We start from the raw sequence: 10,971 nt of genomic DNA on the forward strand, positions 1-10,971 counted from the left end.
CCAGGACTTTTAAATACTTTCAGAAGTCCCACATTTGCACTCTCATGCTTAGTGGATTGGTGCATTACTTACTGTCTCATTAAGCTGCAGTTGAAATCCCTATGGTAAATATGCTCTTCAGGCTAGTGCCAGCTCATCCCATTATTATGTCAATCCAGTTCCATTTATTATGACTAGTGGTGTGCTACTCTGGCTACACCTTTGTTTGTACACACGTTTACACCCTTAGTCATCTGGGACACCCTTCTCTACTGATTTACAACATGATTGTCATCTCCTGAAGATCTTTCACCACAAGACTTGTTTCCAAGATTGCATCTGCTTTGTTACCCTTAGCATTGCCTTCGCCAGTTTAATCAAACCCCTTTATCCTGTGGCAGGTCAATTATCTTCTTAATCGAGGCTTTTGACCTGCCAAAACCACACTGCAGATTCACCATCTGTGCTGCAGGTTCCTCCTAGATACACATGATTCATATTAAACCGAGCTACTGCATCATCCATACCACTGAAACACTGAGTATTGGTGCATTTAGAAATAGCGATATAAACTGTGTACAATTACATGACAAACTTGTCAACTGCTTCCCAATGTCTGCAATGTAACTGAGTTTTGGTTCACATTCTTTTACCCATTGATGTAAGAATGTGTTCAGTACTAAGTGAAAAGCGAATGTTTTCAGCGGATACATATTGAGAGAGTGAGTGGAGAAACGCTCCACTACCTGATCCACAGCTGTGTGTGGGTTGCTAAGCACAGCACAGCTTCACTTCCTGTATGAATTTCCTGCAGTGAGTGCACCTTGATACAGGATGTACTTCTTCTTTTTTTTTTTTATCAAACAAAACATTAGAATACTATTATAACATTTAAAGCAACTCAAATAAGGTCAAATATATGTCACAGCTTTAGATCATAAGCTTTTGGAGACATCAAAACAAAGTGTAAAAACATCCCCCTGAACATGATACAAGGGCTCCACCTAGTGGCTTAGATGTAAACTGCAAATTTGCCTAATGCACTGTTAAAAATTAGGATTCAGTACCAGTGTATATTTGAAAACTATGGGCTGTATTTAAAAAGATATACCTCGTGAAATTAAAGTTTGTAGACTGAATAACTGTTTCGAAGTATTTCACTTTTAATTCTCCTTCTAGTTGTGGATGTGCCACACAATAAGACATTGATTTTACAAAAGAGGAAGTGTCTTAACAGTTTAGAAGTTACCAGTTTAAGAAAAAAAAAAGTGTTGTAACTTACCTTGCTTCCCTCACCTCAGCATTTGCCTGATGCTCTGTACAGAATTATTTAGTGTACAGACTTTTTTGTATCCCTTCAGCAGAGAATAACCCACTGGTGCTGCCTGCAAAACTTCCAGTAGAACCATGTGAAATTCACCATCGCAAACCTTCAGTGTCGTGGGCACTCAGATTGCCGTCTCTGCCTGTTCAGTTTCTCTAGTCCATTCATGCTCCCTTTACGTTCCAGTCCAAGGGGATCTACGAGAAGGTTGGAGAGGCCACAGAAACCGCGCTCACTACCCTGGTGGAGAAGATGAACGTGTTCAAGACTGACATCAAACATCTGAGCAAAGTAGAGCGGGCTGGAGCCTGCAACTCGGTAAGGGTGCAGTGACAGGGAATCTCCAGCACAGGGCTGCAACTTGAAGAGCCCACTCTTGCTTTTTAAAAAAGAGGAAAACTATCCAAACGGTCTTGTGAAACCTGGAATCATATGTTCACGCTAGTGGTACCTTTGGATACAAGTGTATTATTTAGACAAACAATGCTTTATAGTAACTAAACATTCACAGAAAGCCCAGACTGTTCATTACATGTTTTAAATGGATTCCCTAATAAATGTTTTTCATAGTAAAATTGTAGCAAAGTGTACTGAAGCACAGTGAAAGCCCAGTAAGCTTTGTAAAGACCAGAGAGCATATTATTGTTAAATATTTCAAACCAGGGTAAAATATGGGAAATGCACAGTATAACCCTGGGAAAAACATGATAAAACTGCAAAAATGTGTAAGGGCTGAGTAAAAAAAAAAAAAAGTCTGGGAAACGACACAGAAGAATGATAGTGGGAAGTTGGCAAGCTAATATTGTTTAAAGCAGGGGTTTTGTTCTGCTTTTTTAACTAAACTTCAGAGCAATGTAACTCATGATCCACTCAGAATAAGGTAAACAGACAAATATCTGAAATTATTTGGGAACAGGTGCTCAGCATATGTCATTAAGAAGCACTGATAGTCAGCCTCATGATGGCCCATGAGGGTTTAAGTTTTCAAAGGCAGCGTTTGGCACTGAAGTTTTGCAAACTGGCCCAGGAGCCTGGTCAAGAGGATTAGCAGACTTGTATCAAACTCCACCTGTGCCTGGCAGGAGTCTCACCCCTTCATGAGGGTATAATGAATTGCTCCTGGGTCTGACATCTCTCTCTCTCTCTCTCTTTCTCTCTTATTGCTGCCCCCTGCAGGTGATCAAGCAGCTGATGAAGAAGGAGTTCACATTAGAGTTCTCCCGCGACCGCAAGTCCATGTCTGCGTACTGCAGTCCCACCAAGCCCGGCTCTGGAAGCAAGATGTTTGTGAAGGTATGATGGGGTGGGGGTCTGATTTAACTGACTTGAGAAAGCTGTTGCAAGCCCATGTTGAAACAATTAGCTGGTTTAGGTGTTGTCTGATATCGGCTGAGCTGTTGTAGGCTGTATCTTTGGAACTTCCCCCAAATTTCCTTAAAGTATCCATGGGTGTTTTTTATGACTTGCTGTACTTTCAGATATGCGGACTCATAATGTGTTATTTAGAGCTATTAGTAAACTAATTATGAGTTTAAACTTAGATTCTTCCAGGAAAGTGAAGTAGACAATAATTTTGACTGATGCTGTCTTCTTTGCAGCGATAGACGTTAATTCATGTTCCATTCAGTCTGCAGTGCAACAGTATCATCTAGAAAGTGTAAGGAACACGGGAAGAGGCTCGGAGGTTCCCTGGCATGCCGCTCCCTATGTTTCAGTCCTCTCAATGGCTAATGCATTGAAAGCTGTGCTGTGTTTTCTCCCCCGTGTGCAGGGCGCTCCAGAGAGTGTGATTGAGCGCTGTAACTACGTGCGAGTGGGGACCAGCAAGATGGCCCTGACGCCCCCCCTGAGGGAGCACATCATGGGGGTGATCAAGGACTGGGGCATGGGGAGGGACACACTGCGCTGCCTGGCCCTGGCCACACGGGACACCCCACCCAAGAAAGAGGAGATGGACCTGGAGAACTCGGTCAAGTTCTCCCAGTACGAGGTGAGCTCAGCAGCTCCCCCCACACTGAGAGCAGGGGTGCTCATTGCAGCGCTACTTGTCTAACATTCTCCTGCAGTGAGCTATTGCACTTGAAACCTGGCAAGGCAATGTGGCTGTATCATGGGTTCTATGGGCAGAACAGCTATATATCTCCACTGAGGTTTGAAGATGGCTATAAATGAAAAAAACTTTTTAAAATTAATTATAAAGTTCATATGCATAGGCTTCTGCAGTAAATATGATTCTGTATCTCAGTTGTGGACATCTTCTTATCTCTGGTTACAGATATGCATTCGTTTCTCATAGAATGCATATTAAAGCTGCATTTTAACATGTGATCATTATTAACCTACAGTATAATGAAGACCCAAGATGACTATAGAGGGTGTTGCAGGGTAGCTGCTCTAAAGCTATAACCAAAGGTTTTGCATCACCCAATTAACCTGTAACTTGCTGAGTATTGTTACGTTAACATTTTGAATTACGTACCTCTTTGTAGTTTTCCATATACTTAGCGAAAAACTGACAGAAATTGAAAAATGTAGCATTTTGAAATCTAACACACTATTATGGTTTTGTAGACTTTTGCAATATCATTTTGTAGTTATGTTCACAATCCTAAAATTCTAGGTGATGCTAAACTTTTGGCCATATCTCTATATATTATTATTATTATTATTATTATAACGTTACATTGAAAGGTTTCAAACACAGTGCTACAGAAAAGAGCTATGGACAGGCATCGCGTGATTCAAATCTGCGGTATTACCTTGACAGAAAGATCCTGCTTCTCACAGTCTTTGCTGACCCCTCTTGGTTCTTCTGCTCCCTCAGAACAACATGACGTTCGTGGGCTGCGTGGGCATGTTAGATCCCCCTCGCAAGGAGGTGATGGGCTCTATCAGCCTGTGCGGAGAGGCCGGCATCCGCGTCATCATGATCACCGGGGACAACAAGGGCACCGCCGTGGCAATCTGCCGGCGCATTGGGATCTTCGGAGAGGACGAGGACGTGACCGACAGAGCCTACACGGGCCGTGAGTTCGATGACCTGACTCCCGAGATGCAGAGAGAGGCCTGCAAGAGAGCCCGCTGCTTCGCCCGCGTGGAGCCCGCGCACAAGTCCAAGATAGTGGAGTACCTGCAGTCCTTCGATGAGATCACAGCCATGGTGAGAGGGCTTTTGAGACGACGCACAGGGGCGCATTGCTGAACACCCGCGCGTATTGGCTACAGTTTGAGCAAAATCGTTTTGGCCTGACTGGCTGTTAGGCAAGCTCCCTTATAGTTTAAAATGTTGCTCTGAACAGTCAGCCGCCCTTTTGTTGTTTAGAGACCGTTCTCAGGGTTTGCATGGGTTCTCAGTTTCCGATGGCATAACTTTGTGATCCCATGAAATTGTTAAGCCTGTAGTTTCATATCAACTGACAGCTCTAAAGACTGGTTTAACTAAGGTTTAACCCTTTAACGATCCTGCTTATTTAGGTTTCTGTGACGTTAGCAGGAGCTATTTCTTCACAATAAGACAGTCACTACAGATGAGAGCTTTACAGTCTGTGTAAACAGATTAAATAGAAGAGGGGGTATTTTTGGTTTATGGTAACTGTTTAGATTTCTTAAATGGTTATATTTGTTAATTCATAGAGAATGGGTTATGTATTTATGTCTCTGTATTCGTGCTTGCACTACTGAGATATGTTCATGTGCTGGCCCTGGCTTGCCTTTGGAATGAAGTTTTTGAATTGTGTAATATCTTACCTGTGTAATAACCAGTTATGTGTGTTATACACCAGTCTCTATTGCTGTGTCTGCTTTGATCATTATTTACCATGCTTGCTATCTGTTCCACTACACATTTCCCTTTCCAGCTGCTTTTAAAAGCGGAATTTTTGATGTCATGTTAGAAATGACCTCTAGGGGAATACAACTGTTCTGCCTGCTGTGAGTCAGCAAAAACGAAATCTATTCAAAACTAGTTTGAGAGACAGGGTATACCACTACACGCCCCCTAGTGGTCTTTTTTTTCAAGCCACTTCACCTCCAGAGGTTTTAGAAGTGTTTGGAAAAGGACTGTTCTTTATCACTGTCTTTAAATCGAAGAAGACTTACAGCTACTCAGGACAGTTTACCATTTTTATATTTAGTATTTTTCAGTAACCAAATTAAACTATACAGCTGTGGCCAAAAGTTTTTCATCACCATACAGAATTAAGTTTTTTTACATTTTTTTATATTATGTCTTAATCCTACCATGTTAGGTGATGCAAAACTTTTGGCCATAGCTGTATACTTAGTTTCATGAATGGTGGTAATTTGAGTCAGATCATGTTAAAGTAACGAGTCAGCTGAATCCCTGTTGTGTATCCTCTGCAGACCGGTGATGGTGTGAACGATGCTCCAGCCCTGAAGAAGGCAGAAATCGGCATCGCCATGGGCTCTGGCACGGCAGTGGCCAAGTCTGCCTCCGAGATGGTGCTGTCTGACGATAACTTCTCCACCATCGTGGCTGCGGTGGAGGAAGGCAGAGCCATCTACAACAACATGAAGCAGTTCATCAGATACCTCATCTCCTCCAACGTGGGGGAGGTGGTGTGGTGAGGGCCTCTCTCTGTACACTGCTCAGCGCAGGGGTCCAACTCTCAGCTTAAAACAGCGGGTGACATTCTCAATTCAGGTTTAAGCAGGCTTTATTTCAGTGAAGTAAATGCTGGAGCCTTGATATACTGTACAGTATATGGATGCATTATACATCTTTGGAAGTGGGACAGGGTCTTGCTGGTAGTGGATGTGCAGTCAGACACAACTCCTACATAAGAAACAACAGTTATTTTATTCCTGGAGAAATCGTTTCTGTGATAAGCCCTAAGAATCCTCCTTTCCCCTCCAGCATCTTCCTGACTGCTATCCTGGGTCTCCCGGAGGCCCTCATTCCTGTGCAGCTGCTGTGGGTGAACCTAGTGACAGACGGTCTTCCTGCCACTGCCCTGGGCTTCAACCCCCCAGACCTGGACATCATGAACAAGCCCCCTCGCAACCCCAAGGAGCCGCTCATCAGCGGCTGGCTCTTCTTCCGCTACCTGGCCATCGGAGGTGAGTGCGCACCGCTGACTGGTCGTGCACCATGCATTGTGCAGATAGACGACTTTCTGATTGGCTGTCCTCTGTGTTGCAGGGTATGTTGGTTTGGGAACAGTTGGTGCAGCTACCTGGTGGTACCTGTATGATGCCGAAGGCCCAGAACTAACTTTCTTTCAACTGGTAAATATAAGTTCACCTTGTTTTAGTCTCGGAAGGTGGAGACGTGAAGCCAATTTTATTTGGTTTTACCTCACAAACACATATAAACATGCATGCTGACTGTACCCCCCACACATGGGTGAGTGGAGCCGAAGCTTGTGAGATCAAGCTTTTTCAAGGTTACTATCTTATGTGCCTTACCTCACACATATACACACACACTCGTGTTTTTGTACAGTAGCACCTTTTAAATAAAATAAAATAGGGTATACCGAGTCGATTGCCGTTATTTATTGTCGCAAATGTTTTTCCCCCAGCTATTTCAAACAGATATGCTATTAGTTAGTGCACACCAGTATTTATTTTCTTATTCCTACATTTATGGCAAAAAAAGGCATTAAAATCATAGTAAACTCATAATAAAATCATGAATCGCAGGTAAGCAACATGATTCACAGGCATGCATGGCACCAGAATAAGAGAATCGTGTTGTACTGCAAATTATGTTAATATACTGAGGTAACCCTTTCTAAGGTAACCCTGGTTCTGAGTCATGTTTGTTGCCCCACAGAGGCACTTCATGCAGTGCACTGAGGACAACCCGCTCTTCGCAGGGGTCGACTGTGAGATCTTCGAGTCTCGCTACCCCACCACCATGGCTCTGTCTGTGCTGGTCACCATCGAGATGTTCAATGCCCTGAACAGGTAATTCAGCAGTATAGATAATTCACTATATATTAAATATAGTGGCTAAAGCATTTCTAACAACTCCCACACAACTTACTATGGCATCTCAGAGTGTCTGCAATATATCTGAATGAAAGAGGTGTGTTTTGCTGTATCTGTTTTAATGTGCTCTCTTGTCCAGCTTGTCTGAGAACCAGTCCCTGCTGAGAATGCCCCCCTGGGTGAACGTGTGGCTGCTGGGTGCCATTGTGCTGTCCATGTCCCTGCACTTCCTCATCCTGCACGTGCAGCCCCTACCTGTAAGTACAGTACCTGCACGGAGGGGGAGAACGGGTAGGATTCCAGGAGAATTAGTGTCACAGTAAAAACAGTATCACAGCATGGAAGCAAAGTGCAAAGTCTACAGCTGAGGGAACACAGAGCCACATTGTGGCTTGGAACTTGGTTTCAGGAGATGAGTTATCAGGCCACTGCATGACACACCAGGGGTTACTTGGGGTTTGATGCATTAAGGTTGTCTTAAACTCGGTCTCCAGGTCTGAGCAGTTCAGTTATTGTTCTCTTAGTTTATTGTTTATTTTTATGCCATTAGATTTTATTTTTTTTATTACTTTGCCTTTCCCCATCTCATACGTTGTATCTGGAGGACATGCTCTTGTCAAAGCCCCCTACCGAATCTCACCCATTTTAATTTCAGACACATTTATTCCAATGGCATCGCATGGTATCAGCACTCATTCCTGTTAAAAAGGCCTGTGGGGCATTCACAAAAGTGGAGCCAACTAAATCCTATTAACTCGTGCAGCACTAAGTAACTTTTTACTGCAATTAATCAGATAGTGTTAATGGTTTTTTTTGGAAATCCCAAAAGCAGAGAGAGGCACATCCAAGATACGTTGAGTTCGGTTTATTTTTTCCTAAATGGCGATTGCAGTTTTCTGCACACTCACATGCATTACTGCTATATCTCAGTTCCTTACACCCAGCTGAAATCTGTTTCTTGGACGCCCCCTACTGTTCTCAACACCTCACTGAAACTTCCCTTTTGTTGTCACCCTTCAGCTGATTTTCCAGGTGACGCCTCTGAGCGTGCCCCAGTGGATGGTGGTTTTGAAGATCTCGATCCCTGTCATCCTATTGGACGAGGGGCTCAAGTACTTGTCCCGTAACTTTCTGGAGGGTGAGTGCCCCACTCTGGAGTTTTGTACTTGCTCTCACACTCACACTAACACTTTCACTCGCTTTGCTTCCTGATAGTGCTTTCTCATTGCAATGCTGGGCTATTCATCAGCCAATCACAGTGACAGAGCTACTGTTTAACGTAAGAAATGGCAACTCCCCTTTTCAATGTAAAGACCAGGCTGCTTTGTCTTCTTTTTTTAATGGTTCCATCTTTAATGGTTGACAGAAAAGAAAAGGAGTAACCAATAACGACTATACACTGGTCTTTAAAGAGTTAAAAATAAATGTTTCCTTCGATTGTCACTGCCCCACTTCTCATTGTTTAGTTTACCTTACTGCAGTACATCTCTGAAGGTTCACCACCGCAGAGCAGTACGTTGTCTGATTAAATATCCCCAGTGCTGTCTCTGTGCCTGGTTTCAGTTGCTCTACAGTATTGAACCTTTTAAAGACATCTATTTGGGGGCTCCCGAGTGGTGCATCCAGTAAAGGCACTCCACGTGGAGTGCAGAATGATCCCTGTAGCCTGGAGGTCACCGGTTTGAGTCCAGGCTATTCCACTGCCAGCCAGGAGTTCTCAGGAGGTGGTGCACAATTGGCTGAGAGCTGTCTGGAGTAGGGAGGGCTTAGGTTGGCCAGGGTGTCCTCGGCTTATCGCGCACCAGCGACCCCTGTAGGCCGGAAGACGCTTGTGTTCATCTTCGTCTCTCCTGAGTCAGCGCTGGGGTTGCAGTGGTGAGCCAGGCTTACGAATTGGGCATTTCAAAGAGAAAATGGGGTAAAATGCAATTGGTGATTCCAAATGTTCACAGAATTCGTAGACAATCCTTGGACCTGAGGGTAGTTTTTTCTTTCAGATATTTTTGTTGCATTCATTCTTATTTACTTTTACTAGAACATGCTTCTGTGCTGCTGAACTGTCCAGCAAGCTTGTGTTAAGGCTGTCGATCGTGAATAAGAGCCTGAATGTCTGATCGATGGCTACCTTTCAATGTGGTTTCTTGTTTCCTTTCTACAGCTTAACCTCCCTCTGTTCTTCTTGTCTGTTTCTCGCAATGAAAAGGTATACCTTTACTCTGTCTCCCCTCTTTCTGTGTCACTTTCTCCCTCCAGACAGCATGTTGGCATTGTCAGGAATTCTGACTTCATCAAACCATTTTTTAGCATCACAAATTCTTTCAATTCCTGCAATGGAATCCGCAGTGTCAACACAGATGACGTTGCCGCTGATATTCTATTCAGGCTTTCCGAGTTACGCTGGTAAACCATTATTCACATTGAATGTTACTGCCCTTACCAAAAATGGAAGACCAACACACATGTCACGTTCCAGTTTGTGTACTCAGGCAGTCACATCAAGCCACTTTTTGAGAAGAAAAAAGGTTTAAAAAGTGGGTCTTATATTCGAAGAAAGACGGTATGTACTATAAGCCTGTGCCGCTCACTATTTGTCTCTGCTTTGTGTTTCCTGCAGGGGACGAGGACAAGAAGTACATCAAGAGGAGACTGAAACCCTGAACACAACCCCTATTTAAACTGAAGTCTTGCATGTTCAACCGCCACTAGCAACCAGCAGGACTTGCATGTGTCGGACAAGTGTATCCCTGACTGACGTACCAACTGTTCAATATACTGATGACTCCCTAGTGTGCGTTTTTCTGACTACATATATAATGCAAAAACTGGATGTAGGCAAAGGGGGGGGGGGGGGGGGGGGGGGGGGGGGAGGGGGGGGGGGGGGGGGGGGGGGGGGGGGGGGGGGGTTTGGGGGGGGGGAGTGTGCAGCACTAGGCATTTTTGGATGTGACAGCACATGGATCTTCATCTCTATGGTGACCTTAAGTTCTTACTGTCCCATCTGTTAAAATGCAGTTGTTGGAAACAGCCCAGAGACCCCAGTGGAATCACAACCACTGCCCCAGGATGGGCGTATTTCGCGGAGCTAAACCCCAGGTTAATGGTGGTTCAAAAACTACAATGTTTATTTTGGAAGAGGGAGAGGGGTTGTTTACTGTATTGCAACTTAAACAGCCCCTCAGTCTGCTTGGTTTCAGCCTGTATAACACCCAATGGCCATTTGCTTGAATGGTCACCATATATCACTAAATCCAGTGATGCTGCTTATTGTGTCCAGCACACCAGCCAACACCATTTCCCAGCTCAAACTAGTTGCTTTGCTATATGAGTGGCCTTATTCCACAATGAACTAAATAAGAAACTTGGTTTCGAACCAAGTGCGTCAAACAACAGTCTTTTCCAAGTAGATTTAATGTGGCATAAGACCATGTGTTCCTCTTAAATCAATGCCTATTTTTTTTGCTCTTTTGGCTTCTAGTTAGGAGGCATCATTGCATCCTCCTGGATTTTCCATGACTTGCACATTGGGAACTACATTGCACTTGGGTATCTTAAGGGTAGCTAAAGAAACTCACATAGTGGTCTGTATTAAAAAAAAAAAAGAAAAACTAAACAAAAAAACAATACTGTATTCTAGTAAACTCCTTGCCTTTCAAAGCTTTTTGGTGGATTTTATTTCTACATTTTGCTCATTTCATAAAGTGCCTAGGGGACTG

The 10,971-nt window shown here is 43.8% G+C and overlaps 1 protein-coding gene across 1 annotated transcript; it reads left to right on the forward strand.

The window, feature by feature from the left end:
• Positions 1-1,462: 1,462 nt before the first annotated feature.
• Positions 1,463-9,994, forward strand: LOC121308548 (sarcoplasmic/endoplasmic reticulum calcium ATPase 3-like; the record flags this gene model as incomplete). Its single annotated transcript, XM_041241007.1, has 11 exons — positions 1,463-1,621; positions 2,480-2,596; positions 3,075-3,293; positions 4,128-4,463; positions 5,666-5,886; positions 6,180-6,382; positions 6,465-6,550; positions 7,101-7,234; positions 7,398-7,515; positions 8,279-8,396; positions 9,873-9,994. Coding segments are annotated over 11 exons (1,755 nt in total), but the record flags the coding sequence as incomplete, so codon positions are not given.
• Between the last annotated feature and the right edge of the window lie 977 nt (positions 9,995-10,971).

The sequence above is a fragment of the Polyodon spathula genome, unplaced genomic scaffold, assembly GCF_017654505.1.
Source record: "Polyodon spathula isolate WHYD16114869_AA unplaced genomic scaffold, ASM1765450v1 scaffolds_733, whole genome shotgun sequence".
NCBI classification, from domain to species: Eukaryota; Metazoa; Chordata; class Actinopteri; order Acipenseriformes; family Polyodontidae; genus Polyodon; species Polyodon spathula.